Here is a 22,960-nt window from a genome sequence, read left to right as displayed (position 1 = left end):
CCCTGCTTGTGTTCCCTCTCTCGCTGGCTGTCTCTATCTCTGTCAAATAAATAAATAAAAAAAAATCTTTAAAAAAAAAAGATTTTATTTATTTTGGAAAGCGTGCACATGAGAGCGTGTGCAAGTGGGGGGAAGGTCAGAGGGGGAGTAGAGAGAATCCTAAGCGGACTCCCCACTGAGCTTGGAGCCCAACATGGGGCTTGATGTCATGACCCCAAGATCAAGACCTTAGCCGAAATCAAGAGTCAGATGCTTAACTGACTGAGCCTCCCAGGTGCCCCATCTCTACCTTACTATTAATGTTGCTTCATTTAATCCCAAGAGTCTGACTTTCCTGGCATGTGATAAGTATGTTTTGCCTATTGCTCCCTGAACCAGGTCCTTAATACTATTCTACTCCAGACTTAGAAAATGCCATGTGCCTTACCTCTTGGAGATATGGTGTGTAGCTCCTCACTCCAACCTAAATCTCAGTTTCCAGCTGATAACCCTCTTGACCCTGGTTATTATAGCAACTAGAAAACTCTTCTGAGATGGTGTTTTAAAGGATGTCCTGGGGGCAGCTGGCTGGCTTGGTCAGTAGAGCATGTGATTCTTGATCTCAGGGTTGTGAGGTCAAGCCCAATGTTGGGTGTGGAGCCTACTTAAAAGTAAAAAACAAAACAAAACACTTAAAAGGGGTGTTCTGATTTACCTTTTGGTCCTAGAGAGCAACTCTTCTTCCTCATGGAGCCGAATTTGAAGTTACTTAAAGGTAGATGAAAGTATAGGACATGGTTACTCTCTGGCCTGAGTTGCATGTACCTCTGATCTGAAGCTCAGCCCAGCGGCTCTATCGGGCTGTGGGTGGCTGGTGGCACTTCGTTTAGGGACTCGTGCCCGGCCTGGTAGCTGCTCTTACCACCAGAGCCTTGGACACTATTATTCTTTTGTTCTGACTCAAATTCCCTTTTTCCTGGCCCCTTGCTGGTTCTTCATTTTTTTTGGGCCCTAGTAAGGAATGTCACGAAGACTGAGTTCTTGTTCTGTTCTCACAGAGTTCATCTCTCTTCTTAAGACCTCAGTCTTGGCACTCTCCTTCTGGAATTTTCCTAGTTGTCTACACTGTCCTGTCCAAATTGATGTGTCTAAATTAGTCTTCCCTCTTGAAATTATTCCCAGCTGTTGTACATTCAAGAATAGAGTCAATAGACCCTGGTCTTCTTTATCTAGTTTTCTCTTCTCTGCAATGTAGTTTGGCTCATCCCGTGTACTTGGAAACAGATGGATACTTATTGCACCCTTGTAAGAAATGTCATTCCCTGCTGCCTTGTAGAAAGTTAAAATGTGGCCTGATTTGAATAACCTCCTCTAATTAGGGACCAGCTCCCTCTATAACCTATCACCCACCACCCTCATCCAACAAATACTTGAGTACCTACATACGTCACACGTCATGAAAGGGCTGAGGAATCATACCTAAGACACACGTGACCCCACTGTCATTGGGGGGAGGGGGCGGAAGATGAACAAACAAGGAAATTTTGGGTGGTGGTAAAAGCTATGGAGAATATAAAACTGACTGGAAAGATGCTCAGATTCTTAGATGGGAATTCAAAGTGTTGCTGCAGGTGAAGCAGGCTGGGGCCGGCTCACACAGGGTTGGCATCAGAGAGAGTCTGAGTTTTCTTCTGAACTCAGTGGGCAGCCACTAGAGAGTTTGGAAGCAGGGGAAATTATCTTTAAGAGATCACACAGCCTCTGTGTGGCAAACTGATTGGAATACACCAATGGTAGAACTGGGGAGAACAGGAAGAAGGCTGTTGCCATAGAGTAGCTAGAAGATGATGGTGGCCTGGTCTGGGGTGGAAGCCATCAACCAGAGAATTAGAAGGAGCAGGTCATGCTTGAGACGATTGTGACCCAAAGGTTGGTGGACTGGGTGTGGGAGAAGAGGGCCATCTTCCTGTCCTGGTTGGGCATCACCATCCTGTGCATACGCTCTGTGCAGAACTCCTTGGACACAGCCACACGAGAGGGTTCTGTGCTTTCCTTCCAGCCTACCCTAGCCCTCAAAATCCCAGTTCAAGCTGAACTGCCTCCAAGAGGGTATCCCTCACTCCTGCAGCCCAGGGCTGGTCTCCTCTGGCTCCCATGGTGCTCGTTCCCTGTTGAGCCAATGTGGTGATGCTTATGGAAGCTGACTTCCCGAGTCTGCTCTCCCATCCACTGTGAGCCCTGCTAGGGCTTAGAGCAAGGACGGCTGTGACATAGGAACCCACACCCTGGGCACTGACAATCCCCTGGCAACTGTTTTACCTGCAGGTGGTACTGCTTCCAGTCAATATGCCGACTTTAGATGCTCCAGAAGAGAGGATGAGAAAATTTAAGTACCGAGGCAAAGATGCATCTGTGAGTACCCAGCCACTGCTTCACTCTATGGAGGAGCAGTGCAGTGAAAATCTCAGGGTTGAAATGCATCAAAAATGGAGTGGAGCAGGGGTGCCTGTGTGGTGCAGTTGGTTTAGCGTCCAACTCTTGATTTCGGCTCAGGTCATGATCTCAGGGTGGTGAGAGTGAGCCCTGGTGGCTCTGCACTGGTGGTGGAACCTGCTTAAGATTCTGTCTCTCCCTCTCCTTCTGCTGTTCCCCTGCTCACGCACATGCATGTTCATGCGTGCGTGCTCTCCTTCTCCAAAAAAAAAAAAAAAAATGGAATGGAGGATCAGGACATTGGGGGTGACCAAGCAGATACAGCAAAATAGAGCTCTAATCTAAAGAATAGGTCATTTCCCCCAGGATTCTCGATGCTAATAAAGTATGAGTTTCTTCTGATTCAAGAAAAAAGGGTATATTTTGTTTTGTTTTTAATTTTAATCTCCCTCAGTTTGGCATCCAAGTAAAACTCCTAGGACAGGATCTAGTCTTGAATGACCTGTAGACTGATCCCTAATGGTCAGGGTCATGTGGGGCATGTCTTCATAGACTTCAGAGTCCCCAGCACCACCTGGATCCCCCACCGTTGGGAGGCCCAGGCCTGTTCTTCAGGGACTAATCAGCACTGAGGAAGATGGGCTCAGACTTGGGCAATGGGATGCTTTGCTCTGATGGCTCTATAGCTGAGAGAGTCCTGGCCTGCCAAGACTGTAGATAGGCTTCCTTCACTTTGGGAAGAAGGTTGACTATTTCTGTGGATGTGGTATAGTAGGGAAAGCAGAAGACGTAAACCATGCTGAGACTATTTACTGTGTGATCTTAACTTTTCCCGCCTGTTGCATCTGTAGAAGTGGAATCTGACACTTTGAAGCATGTTCTAAAAGCTAAATGTGGTGAAAACCTGACTTCCCTGCTCTAAGGGCTCCAATTCTTTCTTTTCCCCCTAGATGAGGCGGCAACAGCGGATGGCAGTCAGCCTGGAGCTCCGGAAGGCCAAGAAAGATGAGCAGGCCTTAAAGAGAAGAAATATCACCAATTTCTCCCCTGACCCAGCTTCTGGACAACTTACCAAAGGGGTACATGGGGAATGTGGGATTCAGGACAGTTGTGTGTGAAATACATCCTTAGCAAGCTTTTCTGGCTTGAAAATGTTTAAGAGATTCAGAACTTGCCAGCTCTAATTGGGGGTCTTTGAGGAGAGGGGTGGAGAGATCATGGTTAGAGCGGAGCTGGTGGTTTCAGAAAGCTAAAGGCCGTTAGGTTTGTGCCTGTGAGTTTGGGATCTATGTTCTGAGTGGGGTGGGGTGCACAAAGTACTGCTTCTAATGGAAATTCACTGGCCACCACTTGGTCAGAAATAGGAAACGAGGGGTTACGAAGGTTCTCGCTCAGTTAGAAGCATCTGGTCACTCAACATATGAAGTCTTGCCTAGGACCTGAATGCTGTCCTCTATCTTCTCTTCCCCATCCATCCCAACCTTGCTCAGTGTAAGCTCTGGGTTGACTTGTAGGCCAACACTGTTTTTGCAAATCCTTTCTGGAATGCCCTGATGGGGGAATTTCTCTTAGACTCCAATAGCCTCGCATCTACATGTGTTTTATGATCTGCTGCCGTCTATATCCCACCTTAGCTAACATCCACATGCATCATTGCACCTGCTGGGATGGGGCAGACAGGAGTTCAATCTGGACAAGTGGATCCAATGACGCAGTAGTGGTCATCAAAAAAAATGGCTGAAAGCATTCTCTAAGATGCCATGCATGGCTCTTTTCATTCTGTATAATGTTTTCAAGTTTCATCCATGTTGGAGCACGCGTTGGTACTTCATTCCTTTTATAGCTGATTAATACTTTGTCGTATGGATATACCACGTTTTGTTTATCCATTCATTAGTCGGTGGACACTTGTGTTTCCACTTTCTGGCTATTATGAATAATGCTATTTTGTGCCCAAGTATTTGTGTGGACATGTTTTCAATTCTCTTGAGTATACCTAGGAGTAGAAGTGCTGGGTCCTATGATCATCCTAACTCTTTAAAGAACTGTTTGTGGTAAACTGAATAATGACCCCACCCCTTGCCCAAATATCTCCATCTCCCAATCCCCAGAGCCTGTAAATGTTACCTTGTATGACAAAGGGGACTTGGTAGGCATGATTAAGTTAAGAATCTTGAGATGCAGAGATTATTCTGGATTAGCCTGATGGGTCCAGTGTAATCACATCGGTCCTTATAATAAGGATGAAGGACAAGTTAGAGCAGATGATAGGACCACAGAAGCAGAGATTAGCATGTGGTGCTTTGAAGATGGAGGGAGGGGGTCACAAGCCAAGGAACACAGGTGGCCCCACTAGAAGCTGAACAAGGGAAGGAGATAGATTCTTCCCTGAGCCTCCAGCAGGAGCCAGCCCTGCCTTTAGTCCAGTGAAGCTGATCATAAATTTCTGAACTCCAGAACTATAAGAGAATGTGTTGTTTGAAGCCACTCAATTTGTGGTGATTTTTACAGTAACAATAGGAAACAAATAGGTAGCCAAACTATTTTTCAAAGGAGCTGTATCATTGTACATTCTGACATTCTTATCAACACTTGTCCATTTTTGGGTTGTAGCCACCTAGTGGGTACAAAAGATCATATTGTTACAATTTTCATAGGCTTTCTTTCTTTCTTTCTTTCTTTTTTTAAAATTTTTTTTAAAGATTTTATTATTTATTCGACAGAGACAGCCAGCGAGAGAGGGAACACAAGCAGGGGGAGTGGGAGAGGAAGAAGCAGGCTCATAGCGGAGGAGCCTGATGTGGGGCTTGATCCCATAACGCCAGGATCACGCCCTGAGCCAAAGGCAGATGCTTAACCGCTGTGCCACCCAGGCGCCTCTTGATAGGTTTTCTTAACAACGGATGATGATCATTTTTGATGCACTTATTGGCTATTTGCAGATCTTTTAGAGAAATGTCTATTCAAACCCTTTGTCCTTCTATTGTTCAGTTGTAAGAGTTCTTTATATTGTCTATTCTGGAGACTAGCCCTTACCAGATACATGATTTGCAAAATTTCCTCTTATTCTGTGGATTGTCTTTTTACTTTCTTACTAGAATCCTTGAGGCACAGAAGTTTTAAATTTTGAAACTTCTCAATTCGTCTACTTTTTTCTTTGGTTACTTGTGCTTTAAATATCATATTTAAGAAGGCAAGGTCACAAAGATTTATGTCTAAGTTTCCTTCTAAGAGTTTTATGGTTTTAGCTCTTACATTCAGACCTTTGATCCACTTGGAGTAAATTTCTGTAAGTGGTGTAAGTAGGGGCCCAACTTCATTGTCCTGCATGTGGATACCTTGTTGTCCCAGCATCATAAGGCCATCCTTTCCGCCATTGAGTGGTATTAAAGCCCTTGTCTAACATCAATTGACCATAAATGTGAGAGTTTATTTGTGGACCTTGGATTCTCTTCCATTGATCAATATGTTTATCCTATGTCAGCACAACACAGACTTGATTGCTGTAGTTTTGTTGTAGGTTTTGAAATTGGGAAGTGTCTTCCAACTTAGTTCTTCTTTTTTAAGATTATTTTGGCTATTTGGGATCTCTTGAATTTCCATATGAATTTTACAACCAACTTGCCAATTTCTTCTATAAAGACAGCTCGGGTTTTAATGGAGATTACACTGTATCTAATAAGATCAATTTAATAGGGTATTGCCGTCTTGACAACTTTAAGTCTTCTAATTCGTGATCATGGGTATTTTTAAATTTATTAGATCCTCTCTAACTTTTTTCATAGCTTCAGCGTATAAGTCATGTACTTCTTTTGTTAAATTTGTTACCAAGTATTTTTTTCTTTTTGATGTCATTGAAAATAAAATTATTTTCTTAATTTCAATTTTGGATTGTTCATTGCTAGTATATAGAAATTCAAGCGATTTTTTATGTTAATCCTGAAGCCTATAGCTGAACCTCTATTTTCATGTGTGGGGGGAATTCCTTAGGATCTTCCATATACAAGTTCTTGAATTCTGCAAATAGCAATAATTTTATCTTTTTTCCAATCTGGATGACTTTTTTTTTCTTACCTAATTGCTCTGTATAGTTTCCAATATGATGTTGAAGAAAAGCAACAAGAATGGACATCCTTGTCTTGTTCCTGATCTTAGGCGGAAAACTTTCCATCTTTTACTGTTAAGTATGGTGCTAACTGTGTGGGGTTTTATTCGATGGCTTTATCAGGTTGAGGAAGTTGCCCTTTATTTCGAACTTGCTGAATGTTTATTATCATGGAAGTTTGCCTGAATTTTGTCAAATGCTTATCCTGCATTTACTGAGATGATTGTGTGCTTTTCCCCCTATATCCTATTAATATGACCTACTATACCGGTGTTCATATGCTGAACTGCCCTTGCCTTCCTGAATTAAATCCCAGTTGGTTACGATGTATAATCCTGTTCATATGTTAATGCATTTTGTTTCCCAGAATTCTTCTTCCTGAGATTAGCTGTTTTTCTTGAATATTGGCTCAAATAAATCAAATTGCTACAAGCCTTCCATCAATTTCTAGAGTTCGGAAGGTTGATCTACTTGTGTTGGTTTTCTTGTTTTTACAGAGGAGAGAATTTTTGGAGGTCCCTACTCTGCCATTTTTACTGATCATCACTAACACGTTCTTACTGCCGAGGATGAAAAGGTCCTGGGGATCCAAGTGATGATAGGAATTACCCCTTTCTCAGAGCATGGAGAGTGTCCCACGGATCCATGAGACCTATAAGACCAGCAAGTGTTCTCCCCTAATATAGACCAATGTGCAGATTGGGACATACTGTTCAAGCCAGCCTGTTCTAATCAGATAGATGGCTGGACTAGATGACCTTTGTGGTTCCTGTGGGCAGAGACTCTGACCTGAATGTGTGTCTCCTTGCAGGTCAGCCTCAGCCTGCAAGAAATAATCAATGGTGTGAATGCTTCAGATCCAGACCTATGTTTCCAGGCCACCCAGGCAGCCAGGTACCAACAAACAGACTTCTTTTTTTTTTTTATGTTTTTTTATTATGTTAGTCACCATACAGTACATCCCTGGTTTCTGATGTAAAGTTCGATGATTCATTAGTTGCGTATAACACCCAGTGTACCATGCAATACATGCCCTTCTTACTACCCATCACCAGTCTATCCCATTCCCCCACCCCCCTCCCCTCTGAAGCCCTCAGTTTGTTTCTCAGTCCATAGTCTCTCACGCTTCATTCCCCCTTCTGATTATCCCCCCTTTCTTTATCCCTTTCTTCCCCTACCGATCTTCCTAGTTCTTACGTTCCATAGATGAGAGAAATCATGTGATAATTGTCTTTCTCTGCTTGACTTATTTCACTTAGCATTATCTCCTCCAGTGCCATCCGTGTTGCAGCAAATGTTGAGAACTCGTTCTTTCTGATAGCTGAGTAATATTCCATTGTATATATGGACCACAACTTCTTAATCCAGTCATCTGTTGAAGGGCATCTCGGTTCCTTCCACGATTTGGCTATTGTGGACAACGCTGCTATGAACATTGGGGTGCATATGGCCCTTCTCTTCACTATGTCTGTATCTTTGGGGTAAATACCCAGTAGTGCAATGGCTGGGTCATAGGGTAGCTCAATTTTTAACTTTTTAAGGGACCTCCACACTGTTTTCCAGAGTGGCTGTACCAACTTGCATTCCCACCAACAATGTAGGAGGGATCCCCTTTCTCCACATCCTCTCCAGCAATTGTTGTTTCTTGCCTTGTCAATTTTTGCCATTCTAACAGACTTCTAAAGTTTGTAGGTTCCTAGCTAGAAATGAGCTCCAGTGGCCTTTTTGGTTTTTTGGTTTCGTGGCAGTGGCAAAATGCCCACACAATATAAGAAGAGGCGAGTCCATTCAAAAGCGAGACTAAATCGTTCCTCTACACCGTCCTTGAGAACAACTTAAGATATGCAAGTGTTGTCAGAGATGAATTGCTTAATTTAAATTGGCCTCTACAGGAATCTCAGCTCATAGATAATACCTAAAAGGGAAGAACGTTGCTTTGTCATTGCAAAGTGCCATAGGCTGGACTTTAGGATATGAAGTAGCTCTGGCCCAGATGTTAGTCTCATTTGATACAAGGAATGCCAAGAACATTTATAAAGGAAGTTCTTAATTTTAGCCTCACATGGCTTGTTTATTTATTTTTTTTCCTCTTTCACTGCAAGGAAAATGCTGTCCCAGGAAAGGAACCCTCCTCTAAAACTGATCGTTGAAGCAGGGCTCATTCCCAGGCTGGTGGAGTTCCTGAAGTTGTCGCCTCACCCCTGCTTGCAGTTCGAGGCAGCCTGGGCTCTGACCAACATTGCTTCTGGGACTTCGGAGCAGACTCAGGCTGTTGTGGAAGGTGGGGCCATCCAACCTTTGGTTGAGCTCCTGTCTTCCCCCCACATGACTGTGTGTGAACAGGCAGTGTGGGCCCTTGGTAATATAGCAGGTGAGACTCTCCCCTCTTGGGGGGGGGTAGGAAACCAGTGGGCCAGGCGTCTGGCATGCTATGGGAGTTCTTTGGGTAGCTTAAGATTCAATATTCTCAGTATGAATATCTAGAAATGCTGGTAAGAGTATGCCAGGCTCTTCCCAAATCCAGAGTCAAGTTCAGAGGCCAGAAATTAAAATGGCGACCAGATGATGCCATGTGTACTGCAGCTACAGGCTTCCTGGTGACATCTGTCAATACTGGGGTCCACGGCCTCAGGCCTTAATGGCTTCAGGAACAAAGGACAAGTCTTTGACCTGTGCGGTATTTAGGACAGACTCATGCATACCCAGGACCCTGAAAGAATTCTACCTTCAGTGAAAGTTGCCAAGGGAACATACCAGAAAAGTGTTTGCTTGGCATGGGGTAAAAGACCCCCCTATAAGGGCAGTCCTAAAATGGCTTCGTGAATTTGGGGCTTGATGCTGTATTCCCTGCACGGTCCAGGAAAGCGTAAAATGAGGAGTTAGTGCTGCAGGGTTGGAAGCCCCAGGATTCCTGGCTGAATATAAATATAATGCTCTTGGGGGGATATGAACTCAATTGGGCCCCTCAGGATTTTGACAAATTAAGATCAGCCAAATATTAGCAGTTTCAAGTTCAGAGAATCAACAACCCACCACGACTGAGTCAGCAGAAACAAACAGTATGATTAGACCTCCAAGGACTTCAGATATTGGGATTAGCAAACACAGAATATAAAATAAGTCTGCTTGTTAAATGCTTGCAGAAAGGAAGCACCTATTACAGAGACTTTGTCCCTCGTTTTGCTTGGTTCAGTAAGGCACAGGCAAAATTGTGGTATAAAAAGTAACCTAGGCCTTTGTGGTTGAAGAATTATAAATGGAGACTTCTAAGGTCTCAAATCGATATTCTCGCCTGAGAAGCAGACAGCTAGCATCGACCCATCTCCCAGATTAGGTTCTGAGTTGAATTTGGAAGTTCCCACCCCATGCCAGAGTCTCATGGGAAGACAATTTGGCCTGCAATCGACTTCATCTTCCTGAGAACCGTGTCGCGAAGTGCCACCAGCATTTAGAGTCCCGAGGGCACTTCCTGGGCCCATTGGCTGGCTCCTTTATGTGTCCATAGACTGCTTATATGGTTGCTGCTGTGTGATGTCTGCTTTTCACGTTTGGCCTATCTACCCAACCGACAGGATGGAGACCCAGGATCTAGTTCATGGCTGTACTATGTACTTATCCAACCCAGGAAGGTGTTTTTGACTTCTCAGCCTTTGCACAGGGTTTTAAAAAATTAGTTACTTAGCCCAGGATTCTCTTGCTTCCTGTTCAAATGTCACAGTCTTTTTTTTTTTTTAAGATTTTATTTATTTGAGAGCAAGAGAGTGAGAGAGCATGAACAGGGTGAAAGGCAGAGGGAGAAGCAGACTCCCTGTTGAGCTGGGAGCCCAATGCGGGGCTCTATCCCGGGACTCCAGGATCATGACCTGACCTAAAGGCAGACACTTAGCTGACTGAGCCACCAGGTGCCCCCGAATATCACATTTTTATGTCTTTGTAGGTGATGGCCCAGAATTCAGAGACCTCGTTATCTCAAGCAATGCCATTCCACATCTACTGGCCCTCGTTTCATCAACCATACCAGTAAGTGTCTTTGAAGTAGAAAAACTAGCTAGCTAACAAGTTTCTGAAATTGGGGGAGTACTTTCAAGTCAATGTTAGGTCATACGGTTGCCGCCTTGCCCCTTAGGACAGCAATTATAAGCAAGGCCTAGGACTGAATATCACATTGGGCAGAGATGGATCCAAATTTGTCCCCAAGGGCCAATAGTGCTCATTTTTCTTCAGCACTATTTTCTAAGCTTACAATCTTATAAAAGTAGAGGACTAAGGTCTCCATTCAAGCGGCACAGAGAGATTTAATGGGTCACCAGTTCTGTTCCTAGGTACTGGGTCTAGGTTCGAAGCTTAGAGTCAAAGTTGACTGATGTGGCAACAATAGGGGACCCCCTTGGATAAATGTTGGTTCTAGATTTGCCTCAAACAAAAATGAAGGGAAGGTAGTTTCTAAAAGTCCAGGGAATACCCATCCCTCAAGGTGGCAGATAACCTGACATGGGGGTACCAGTAAGAGGCTGGTATGACCAGGGAATTTGCAAGGAGAGAGCAGAGCAAGATGACAAGTAGGGTGAAGGATTTAGACACACACCTGTTGGCAGAGGGAAGTAGGAAGTGAAGTGATCTGATCTTTTAGGAAGACCCTTCTGGCTGCTTATAAAGTGAGAGCAGAGAGAGCTGGGATGCTGCCATGCTGGACATGGGGGATAGGAAGAAGCAAGAATGCCCTCGGGTTCCAGGTTATGTTGTTTAGATGACTGACCGCCTAGAGCAATGGGGAAGACGGAGGGAAGAAGGAATCCGGGCATTAGTTGTATATATTAAGTTAAAGCGAGTGAGAGGCACCATCGCAGCAACGTCAGGTGGATGGATAATGCAGGTCCAGATGATTGTGCGTGCATCCGTCATCCAGCTGGGCAAGCTCAACTAGAGCAGGGGCCAGCTGCTTGCTTTTGTAAATAAAGTTTTATTGGAGCACAGCCATCGCCATTTATTTATACTCTTGCTGTCTGTGGCTTTTGTAATGTTACAAGGGCACAGAGGACTAGTTGCAACAGAGACCCTATGGCCCATAAAGCTGGAAGTGTTTCCTCTCTGGCCTTCTGCAGAAGAAGTTTGCCAACCCCTGACCTAGAGCAGCAGAGCCTGGGACCAAGTCTCGAGGGCTCTGACATGGGACCAAGTCTCGAGGGCTCTGACAGGCAGAGTCTGCCCAAGACTGAGAAGAAACAGCCCATTTGGCAAGAGAAATGCAGGTTTGGTGTCATAGGTGCCAAGAAGAGCTTTTTCCAGAGGGTACTAAAGACAGCTGAGAGGGACAGTAACTTTAGGACTAAAAAAGCAGCTGTTGGATTTGGTGGCTTGGAAGAAGCCGATTTGATCACTCAATGCAAAGAAGTAGGGGCAGAAATCAGACCAGAAGGGGTAGAAGAACAAATGGGGAGCTGCAAGGTGGACAGTGAATAGAGAAGCATCCTTGAGGCCGGACTCTGGAAAAATAGAAGCAGGATGATGGCTAAAGAGGTGGAGGGTCCCAGAGTGTGGGAGGGATCAGGGGAGAGAGGTGATTGTGCGGATAGAATCTTCAGAGGCAAAAATAGGATCCAGATGCAGGGTAGGAGGACTGACCCTCCAACAAAGATCAGGAATGTGGTTACCACATGTTGTTAGGTTGACTGGCCAATGGGCAGAACAAGTAACTCCTGCTTGACCTTTGCTTTGTCAATGAAAAATGACATAAGTCATCAGCTGAGTCAAGGTGGTGGGGAGGGACATTTCTGAGGCATACAAGGAAACCTCCACCCAACATTTGAATATGAAACCTGAAGCTCATTCTCAGTCTCCCTCGCATGCATCACTATCGAGAACAGGTTCTGCGGAAGCTCCAATGCTTGGCTTCATGCTGGTCGATAATATTGATCAGGGATGGCAAGGACACACAAGCCATTGGCATTTTTCCTCCTTTGCACCCGATGCTGGAAGCAGTCTCCTCGTTACAGATCACGTTTCTGCGGAACATCACGTGGACCTTGTCCAACCTGTGCCGAAACAAGAACCCTTACCCTTCCGTGAAGGCTGTGAGGCAGATGTTGCCCATCCTGTCCCACCTCCTGCAGCACGAAGATGGCGAGGTCCTCTCCGACACCTGCTGGGCCCTGTCCTACCTCACTGACGGCTCCAACGAGCGCATCGGCCAAGTGGTCAACATGGGCGTCCTGCCCAGGCTGGTCCAGCTCATGAGCAGCTCAGAGCTCAACATCTTGGTAAACATCCCTGGTCCCATGTATCTCTGTCTGGGCCTTCAGATGAGAATGTGGGAGTCATACTCTCTTGAACAAGGCCTCTCCCAGCCCCCATCTTCCACAATCAGGTCTCCTACTTTATCTAGAACAAAGCTTGTCATCTGCTTTTCTCTGGTCTCTGCTACTCTCTAGCCAAAGACTTGAATCTATTTTGATCCAAAGTCCTAGTGGATGTTCAATAACTTACTTTGTCTTAATCTGGTAACCAGAAAATCTAGACAAGCACCAGATTAAAAGAATCCCTCCACCCTGTAAACTATTCTTTTGTGGCTTTTCCTTCTAGGGGTCTGTGCATGTGGATGTTAACAAGTTGGCTAATACAGAGCGTGTGTGCACGTGTGTGTATTAACATAAAGCTCATTGTAACATTTGAATTTCTTACTCAGGTATAAAAAAAAAATTCCCTCTTATCCTCTCCCCAGTTTGTTATTAGACTACTTCAGTATAGGTGAAAATGAAAAAAAAACCCAACCCCAAATACTTTGCTATGATATGAAAACTGTCCCTTGCATAATAGTCTTCTTTGAAGATGTGCCTTGAGACGTGGGTGGGCCTTTTGATTTCTGAGGCTGACGTTGTATGTTCATGCAGCCTTAGTGATCGTCTGTGCCTAGGGTAGCGCAGTATTCCTCAGACATCAAGGGTAGTTTGGGGATGGTACTGGGGAGAGAGAGGGTACGAAGGGAGTATCTGTAAGAAGCTGCTTGTCCTGAGGGGTCTAGGGCCCATTTGGAGCCATCCTGCCAAGGCTGTGATTGGCCTATAGCAGCAAAGGAGGCTCAGAAAACTCGAGAACTGTTGACAGTCTGCGTGGGCTGCAGCCACTCCGGTGCAGAGACACCAAAATAAATGCACAGTCAGCCCTCAGAGGATGATTGTCTTGAGCCCGGTTGCAGACCCATCCTGGGCACCTTCAGAGTTGAGAGGGAATTTGTGAGTACATCAAAAAAAAAAAAAAAGAAAAGTGCCATTGGAATCTCATTAGATCCAATTAAATGTACAACAGAAACTTGACACTGGTGCTAAATACAAATTTGGTAGTAGTTACTACATTATAAACCCTGTAATCAATTTAGCGATTTTCCCAGTGTAAGGATACGGAAAGGGCAGCGTTCTTTCTTAGTAAAGGCATCCCTTGACCTCTGCCTCACATGAGCTGGAACTGTTGAGAGGCTAGCAAGTACCTTTAAACTATGCAAATGGCCATGGGACGTGCTGACTTAATAGGGATCATGGATTTAATCATTAGTCACAGGTTTCTCAAGCGCCATCAACATAGCATGACAAATATTCTGGAATGCACAGAGCTTGGTGCGATTGTCCCTTTCCTGTTATTGTACCTTTGCAATGCTTGGTTGCACTTGTAGCCTTGTTCTTCCAGACCCCCTCCCTCCGCACCGTGGGGAACATCGTCACGGGAACGGATCACCAGACCCAGGTGGCCATCGACGCGGGCATGCTGAATGTGCTGCCCCAGCTCCTGACGCACCCCAAGTCCTCCATCCAGAAGGAGGCGGCTTGGGCCTTGAGCAACGTGGCTGCAGGGCCCTGCCAGCACATCCAGCGGCTGATTGCTTGTGGCTTGCTGCCTCCCTTGGTGGCTTTGCTAAAAAATGTAAGTGGTACACTCCGTGTCCATGACAAAAGGCTCTTTTCCAATTGGCCCCGTGTTGAGCTCCTTCAGGAATTCAGATCCCGGCTAAGAAGCAAATTAATTAAGATCACAACAGAGCTATGAAACCTTAGTTTCCTAACTCACCCTGGAAAAAGGAAGAGGCATCCCATTTGGGACAGCCCATTGAAGATTTGGAGACTAAACAGGCATTGTTCAACGAAAAGATGATCCCCACAGCTCAAATAGTCAGAAAAAATCTTGAGCTGGTAAATATTGGCTTATCTTTAGTGTTAAAAGAATGTGCGATCCACACTACTTGCCAAAGGAGGGGGGGAGGTTTTGTTTCAGGAGGAAAAACATATCAGGTTATGGTGATACTATATACACAGAAGAAAGTGGCCTTTTCAGTGTAAAAATCACATTGATTAGAGTGGTAATACACACTGAAAATCTGGATATAAAAGTAGAAATACAATAAAGCTTCCTTCTTCCTCCTGATTCCCACTTCCCTTTCCTGGGACAACTACTATCTGTCAGCATTTCTTTTTGTCACTTTGAATGCTCTGTTTAAATCATCTGCATGTGACACAAGCCTGGAGTAGTTCAGTCTTACTCGGGGCCGGGAGGCAAGTGGAGTAGGATGGGAGAGAGAAACTTCTGGTGGTGTGCCTGCCCTCAGGCTGGATGGTGGGTTCCCAGGTGCGTCACCCAAACCGAGGGTTCAACCCAATCCATCAGATACTTCCCATCCTGGGTGCATCTGTGAGTCTGTACACATTCTAATCAGAACATCCAGTCATGAGTCAAGGAGAAATCTTATTTCAAACTGCCTTTTGAACTACAACTGGCTTGGAGCCATATGTTGTTTCGGTTATTGATATGTTTTTGTTTTTGTTTTTTTAAGCTGAAGTCACAGTTTTTCCCCAGCCATAAAATGGGAATAACTCCTTCTGCCCAGGGACAGAAGGATCTATGATTAATTACTCCCATATCTCTGGGCAATGTGTTTTTTATAAATGCAAGGGATACATTGAGTGACGTTTCATGGCCTTCCTCTGTCACCTCCGGGCTGGCTCAGTGTCTGAGATCACTTCTGTGTGCCGGGCTTTGTAGCTATGGAGCTTTTTGTCCACAGTTTTCCTGCAACAGAAAAACCAGAAATGTTGACCTAGGTCACTATAACCTAAAATTCCAAGCATAATGCCTGTTTTTTCCCCATAACCTGACCTAAGGAAATGAGTCTACTTCAGCTTAGATAAGGCCCCATGGCAGTCTGCCTGCCTGCTTCTGGGCTTCTCAAAGATGCTGTCTGCTCATGAACTAGAGGCAGGTTGCCGAGGTGTTCTATGTAAATCGCACGTACAGTCTTGGCTGTCATTAGCCTACCTAGATATTGAACTAAGTTAGCATTGCTGAATTTAAGTTCCTCAGAATCTATAAAGAATGTAAATGTTCTCTTTCTGCAGGGTGAATTTAAAGTCCAGAAAGAGGCTGTTTGGACCGTGGCTAACTTCACAACTGGGGGCACCACAGACCAGTTGATCCAGCTTGTCCACTCTGGAGTCCTGGAGCCACTGGTGAATCTGCTTACCATCCAAGACACCAAAATTGTTATCATCATCCTTGACGTTATCTCTTTTATCCTCCAGGTGAGCTATTCTAAGCAGGTTGGTTTTTAAATAGCAGTCTCCAAATTTAAGGCGCTTAATTTGGTTCTTAAAGAGAGATTAAGAGAATCACATGTGGATTCTCTTTCTACTCCTTCACCCCTCCTCCTGGCCACATATCCTGTGGGTAACAAAAACAAGAGGACTTTCAAAGAATGTCCATCTTCATTTTTCAAAAGAGTGACTGTACGCCCAGCATTGTTTCAGATGCTCAGGATACAACAGAACAATGTCCTTGCTCTGATTGAGCTTATGTATTAATGGTGAGAGAAAAAGACACAACAGTTGAGAATTTATCTGCCAAGCCGTCACTGATGGCTCAGAGTGGGGAAAGAATGGCAATCCCTTGTATGCAGTCATTAGAAGAAACTTGTCTCAGGAAGAACATTTACGCAGAGCCCTGAGAGGAGTGAGTCTTGTGGATATCTGGGGAAGAGCACTCAAGGATGAGTGGGAGCGAATGGATAGAAGGTGGTAGTCAGGCTCAGAGTATCCAGATCACATAAGGTGTGGGAGAACTTCAGCTTACTCTGAGTGAGATGGAGAAACCAATCAAAGCTTCAAAGCAGGGTAAAGCAGTCCGTGAACCACATGGCTGGCTCTCTTAGAAGGCTAAAACATAGGATACACTCAAAAGCGCAGCAAGAAGTTAACAGGAATAGATCTTGAAACTGACTACGAAGACTTGATTAGAGATCTAGAAAAGTCTCATTTCTGAAAGAAAGCCAATGTCCATAAACCATTTGTGTCAGTTCTATATTGGTGCATAATTGATTACTCCCTACTGGTCTATAACAAATATTTATTATGTCACTTAGTTTCTGGGGTTAGGAAACTGGGGGCAGCTTAGCTGGATGGTTCTGGCTCAGGGTCTCATGAGGTTCAAGGTGTCACCTGGGGCTGCAGTCTCATCTGAAGGCTTGATGGAGGCTGGAGGAGCAGCTTTCAAGATGGCTCACTCACATGCCTGGAAAGTTATTCTCACTACACGGACCTCTTCATAGGACCATTTGTGTGTCTTCACATCATGGCAACTGTCTCCTTCTGGAACAAGTGATCTAGGAAAGCAAGGTGGAAGCCCCGATGGCTTTTATGACCTAGCCTTGGAAGTCATTTCAACAACATCCAATTGCTTATACAGATCAATCCACTTAACACGGGAGGAAACTATTATAAGGGTGTTTGATACCAGGAGGTAGGGATCATCTGAGGCCATCTTGAAGGCTGGCTATATTCATCTGGTTAAGGTCCTTTTATATGTGACCAAGCTGTTTGAAAAATTTCAAAGTAACACCAGGGGACTCCTTTTAAAACTCACTTTAAGCATCCTTTTCATGTAACTGTCTTGGAAAGAACTGACCCGAGTCAAGAACAGATCTGAAACAGCACCCAATTAGACACTAAGGCTGAGCAAATCACATAGATGAAGAATAGAGACTTGGCCACCTGTAGACAAAGTTGGACATAACGTCATAACACGTTTGTGAAAGCACACTTGTGGGCTGTAGAAATTTAACTTCATCTGTTTCATTTGAACTAAACATTTGGGATTTTTTTTCCTTGGGAGAGTCTGTGAAAACCACATCTGATAGACTAGAGAGAGGCACTGGAATAGCAGGTTAGGAGGACGAGGTAGGAGGGAGCCTCAAAAGGATGGCAGAGTGTAGTTGAAGTTCTTTGAAGTGATTTTGGGGCCATTTGCTGTGGTGTCAACATCCAGAATCCTTCTTCAGAGCTCTGACTGCCCTTGGTCATCCCACATGCCCCAGCTTTCTGAAGCTAACCTAGCACATTGGTCCTGCCTCAGTTTCTTTGCTCAAAGCCAAAAAACAAAACAAAAACAAGAACAACCCCCCCCAAAAAAACCCCTCATTTTGGACATGTGGGATAGGACTAGAGTGCGTCAGGGTTTAGACACACAGTGCAAACTCTTATCAGGTAGACAGTGCAGCCTAAATCACGTTTAATTTGAACCACAGGAGGTGCCAAAACCCAGAGTTGGACCCTTAACTGACTGAGCCAGTTAATCTTTAGAAAAGGAGAAATAGAGAGCAGAGCCCTTCAGGAGTTGACACCACAGCCTTTTCTTTATTTTTCTTCACTTCCCCCAAATAGGCTGTTTAGCTGAATTACTCCCTCTTCTCCTAATATGCAACACATATTCCTTCAAATCTTTGTCCTTGCCCCTCGTTTTGGGAATGCTGTGATTACCCTATGGTTGACCCTGGCATAGCACTGTTCATCAAGAACATGGTTACTTTCCAAGCCTTTTAGGTACATCTTCTATAACTTAAACCACCGATCATTTACTATATTCTGCTTTCTGTACTGCAACAATTTCACCCATCTTGCCCCGAGAACGTGAGTTATGAAAAGGCCTTTTCTTTTTCTTTTTTTTATTTTTATTTATTTATTTATTTTTTTAATTTTATTTTATTATATTATGTTAATCACCATACAGTTCATCCCCAGATTCCGATGTAAAGTTTNGTCTTGCCCCGAGAACGTGAGTTATGAAAAGGCCTTTTCTTTTTATTTTTTTTATTTTATTTATTTATTTATTTTTTTTTTTAATTTAATTTTATTATATTATGTTAATCACCATACAGTACATCCCCAGATTCCGATGTAAAGTTTGATGCTTCATTAGTTGCGGTATAACACCCAGTGCACCATGCAATACGTGCCCTCCTTACTACCCATCACCAGTCTATCCCATTCCCCCATCCCCTCCCGAAAAGGCCTTTTCTAAAGCACATCTTGATCCCTAGTTTTGTAGGCCTCACCCACGGTATATGTACAAATGTTTGAGTGAAGGAATAGCCCTATATGATGAGTCCAACGATCCACATTGGATTAAATCCACTCATATTACTTGTTTCCAGGGACTTGGTTATTTGCCATGGTGTTACTAAGGGTCCCTTCAGTTTGACCTCTCAAGGCTTTCCAGGAAGGGTAGGCCCAGAACACCTGCATTTAAATAGCATTACTTGAACATTCTTTCAGACTGTATTTTAAACAATTTCTATTAATTAGAAGGGAGATAACTATGAAATAGTAGTATCAATGTATGGAGGGCAGCATACTTTGCAAAAATTATATTTTGTGCAATTAATATAAACTTAAATATATATATATTATAAATATCTGAAAGGGGAGCAAGATCCTGAATTTTTTTTAAAGAGAGGGAGACAGAGAAGAGGGGGTGAGAAGGGGGAGAGGGAGAAAGAGAGTCTTAAGCAGGTTCCACGCCCAGCATGGAGCCCAGCACAGGGCTTGATCTCACAACCCTGAGATCATGAGCTGAGCTGAAATCCAGAGTTGAATGCTTAACTGACTGAGCCACCCAGCTGTCCCTGATCCTGCAGTCTTACTTAGGGAAAAATAAAACTGTGGCTGCCATTCTGGAACCCAGGAACCTTTGGTCTGACTCCACAGTGGTGAAGCGTCACCTCCAAAGGGCTTTGGCCCCGAGTCTCCGCGCTTTTTCTTATACGCCCACAGGCAGCAGAAAAGCTAGCAGAGAAAGAAAACCTGTGTCTTCTGATTGAAGAAATGGGTGGCATTGATAAAATTGAGGCTTTGCAACTTCATGAGAACCCTCAGGTTGCCCTGACTGCTTTGAACATTATTGAGAAACATTTTTCTGAGGTAAGTGACTTCAGAGTGGAAAGGAGTGCCCACGTGTCCTGGCGCGCCACCTTTACCAGGTGATCACTGGGCAGGTGCCTGTGCTGCTCCTGTGGGATGGGTGACCGGACAGGTGGGTTTCTCTCATGACTTAGCTCTGGGTTTCTCCCCCATCCTTCTTGAATGGGCTGCCTTTGAGTGGCAGCTTCCTGGCTCCTGGAAACCATTCTAGTCCCATAAAAGCTTGTCCTGCTGCCTCTGATTTAGAATTTTGTTTTTGTTTTTTTTTCTTCCCCTGCTTACTTCTTTTGATTGGGACAGACAGATGGACGGATGGAGGAAGAGAGGGGATATGATGCTGAAGTGATTTTTTTTTTTAACCGAGAAACAAAAACAACTAAGGCAGGCCTAGCTTTTGAAAGACATTTTGCTACTTAACACATTTTGTCTCTTCCCAGGAGATGGGGTTTGGGTTAAACTGTACACAGGGCTTCTGATTTCTCTGCGGGAGCAGGGAATAATGATCAGACAGCATTAGACACTTCTTTAAGCCATTTTTTATTGTAATGTGCAACACGGAAGTTTACAACCACTTTAACCATTTTCGAGTGTACAGTTCAGAGTCCTTGAGTACCTTCACATTGCTATGTAGCCATCACCAGCATCCTCTCTAGAACTTCCCCATCTTTGCAAAATGAAGCTCTGTCCCCATTAAACATTAACTCCCTGTCCTTGCTCCCCTCTCCCCCACCCCCTGGCAACCACCATTTAACTTCTCATCTCTGTGAATTTGGCTACTCTAAGTAGAATCCTGCAGTATTTGTTCTTTTGTGACTAGTTCATTTTACTTAGCATAATGCTGCCAAGGGTCATCCATGTTGCAGCAGGTGCCAGAGTTTCCTCTATATTTTAGGTTGGGTAGTACTCCGTTGTGTGGATAGACGACATTTTGTTTATCCATTCATCATAGATATTCACTTGGGCTGTTCTTTTGACTATTGTGAATAATGTTGCTATGAAAATGGGAGCCCAGATATCTGTTCAAATTCCTGCTTTCAGTTCTTTTGGGTGTATATACAGAAGTGGATTTGTTGGGTCATGTGGTCATTCTATTTTTAATTTTTGAGGAACCACTATACTGTTTTCCATGGTGAATGCACCATTTTGCTTTCTCACCAGCAATGCATGAGGGTTCCCATTTTTCAACACCCTTGCCAACACTTGTCTGGTTTTTTTTGTTTTGTTTTGTTTTTTGTTTGTTTGTTTTTTGATCATAGCCATCCTAATGGGTGTGAAGTGGTGTCTCATTGTGGTTTTGAGTTGCATTTTCATTAGATATTTTTCATACGAAGAAGGTGAACTCAAAGTTCTTAAGAGGCTAGGAGGCTGGGGGTTTATAGAGTGAGTGCCAGTCTGTTAGGCATCAAACTTGAATCAGCAAAATCCAGAGCCATACAATAAATATGACCAGGTTGGTGATGTGTTGCTGACTGAAGATAGCCAATACTGGTTTGGGACCAAGAGGCTGCTCTCAGCGCAGAGAGGACCCAGAACACCAATCAGCATCTTCTGGGTTAAGGCTCCTATGAACACCTTGTAAGGACGTTCAGATCTCTAGGACTCATCCAGGGCTCCAGGCCAAAGACTTCTGGTTTGGAAGTAACAGCTACATACGCTATGTTCTTACTCACCACGAGGGCACTGTTCTGTGTATCAAAACTGCACTTAAAAATAAGCCAGACACGAGAACACAAATACTGTGTGCTTTCACTTCCATCAGGGACCTAGAAGAGTCAAACTCAGAGATAGGCATACAGTAGAATGATAGGTGCCAGGAGCCGGGGGAGAGAAGGAAATAGGGAGTTAGTGTTTAATGGGTACAGAGTTACAGTTTGAAATGACAACGTTCTGCAGATGGATGGTTCTGCAGATAGCTGGACAGCAATGTGAACATACTTAATGCCACTGAGCAAACGGTTAAAGATGGCAAATTTTATGACAGGTATGTTTTACCACACACATAAACTGCATTTAAGATCCAGCCTGAGAAATATTTCAGTGCTCCTCTCCTCTGAGGGAGACTTGAGGCCAATTTAGAGCAAATTGCTAATCCACAGAAGATGTTAAGGAGTCAACCGTGCGGCAATAACACGCTGAAAGGCTGCAGGTATAATAGTGTCTCTTCTTCCCTAAAGGGAGAAGAAAGTGGCACAATATTACCAGCCCTGGACCAAGATCATGAATTCTTAAACCGAGTAACAAAAACATACCAAGGCCCCACGATTCCTAAACCAAGGAGCAAACCCTAACGGGTAACTTCTTTAAGAACCTTCTATGTCTTGGCATGGCACAGGTGTAAAGGTTTTTAACCAAATGTTAATAAAATTTTCGACACATTCACCTCCATCTATCAAAAATGCCGTTAAACTGCTTATGTCTTAAAGTCATGTGGAATTCATCTCCTAAGAGTGTGTGGTTTAGTGGTTACCTTTAAGAATCTCAAAGGAAGACCCTGAAAACTGAATAGAATGGTCTATAGCTATCTAGACAAATTTCGACTTGCAGACTTGGTTTACCCAGCAATTCTTATATTGCTTTCCCCTTTCCTTTTCATTGTCATGGAATGTCTGTTAATACAGAGCATTCTTCAGGGAAAGCTATGTGGACGGTGGTCGAAAGGAGAGTGAGAGTAGGATGGGAAGGACCTAGGAACATGATACTAGGCAGTGTTGTGATGGATGTGGAATATGTTTTAAGGAGGATTGGATTGATTTGTATTATTTAAGTGTAGGGATGGATCAGGTTCTATCATGGCTCTGAAGCATCACCCCAAAATGTCATGCCCAAAGCAGGTCTTCACTGGTCCTTGACAAGTGAGGAGAAAAGCTGTGTGGGAGTCCATCTAAAATACTGCTGGGAGATCATTCATGTTCTCACAAACATCTCGTTGAGTGGTGAGAACAAATCTATGATTTAGTGGAGATAAGATCTTCCAGAAAGTATCCTCATCAACGTTTGGGGTGACTATGCTTGCTGCTGAGGGCTGTGTTGGTGGGAGGGGATCCTCCGTGTTTTGGTCTCCCACATGGAAATGAAGAGGACCCAGGAGACTCCTTTTCAACTACCTCTTCCATTCATCAGCTTAAGACATCCTAGCTTGGTACATCTCTGACCAAGCAGAATCCCACTCTACAAGGACTTTGAATCTTAGACCCAGGGTTTGAGCACAGAAGAA

At 44.1% G+C, this 22,960-nt stretch overlaps 1 protein-coding gene across 2 annotated transcripts; it reads left to right on the top strand.

The window, feature by feature from the left end:
• The first annotated feature begins 2,309 nt into the window (after nucleotides 1-2,309).
• Nucleotides 2,310-22,121, top strand: KPNA7 (karyopherin subunit alpha 7). Of its 2 annotated transcripts, none has more exons than XM_034669827.1 (10): nucleotides 2,310-2,391; nucleotides 3,363-3,491; nucleotides 7,329-7,411; nucleotides 8,620-8,798; nucleotides 10,455-10,537; nucleotides 12,511-12,774; nucleotides 14,195-14,428; nucleotides 15,895-16,077; nucleotides 19,600-19,746; nucleotides 21,921-22,121. In XM_034669827.1, exons 1-10 carry the CDS (start codon nucleotides 2,326-2,328, stop codon nucleotides 22,032-22,034), a joined length of 1,482 nt encoding a protein of 493 aa, XP_034525718.1. In that variant the 5' UTR covers nucleotides 2,310-2,325; the 3' UTR covers nucleotides 22,035-22,121. The 2 variants fall into 2 exon arrangements, with proteins under 2 accessions (XP_034525718.1, XP_019660384.2); XM_019804825.2 differs by having other exon boundaries at nucleotides 8,620-8,888.
• Nucleotides 22,122-22,960: the final 839 nt, after the last annotated feature.

The sequence above is a fragment of the Ailuropoda melanoleuca genome, chromosome 10 (genome assembly GCF_002007445.2).
Source record: "Ailuropoda melanoleuca isolate Jingjing chromosome 10, ASM200744v2, whole genome shotgun sequence".
In the NCBI taxonomy this organism is placed as follows: Eukaryota; Metazoa; Chordata; class Mammalia; order Carnivora; family Ursidae; genus Ailuropoda; species Ailuropoda melanoleuca.
The sequence above is the reverse complement of the archived record's forward strand: the minus strand, read 5'-3'. Positions and strand labels throughout refer to the sequence as shown.

Excerpts from the sequence above, each read along its gene's own strand:
- KPNA7 (XM_019804825.2), top strand. The coding sequence starts at position 2,326 with ATGCCGACTTTAGATGCTCCAGAAGAGAGGATGAGAAAATTTAAGTAC. Across the intron at positions 2,392-3,362 it reads ACCGAGGCAAAGATGCATCT|ATGAGGCGGCAACAGCGGAT; the intron begins GTGAGTACCCAG and ends TTTTCCCCCTAG. Across the intron at positions 3,492-7,328 it reads CTGGACAACTTACCAAAGGG|GTCAGCCTCAGCCTGCAAGA; the intron begins GTACATGGGGAA and ends GTCTCCTTGCAG.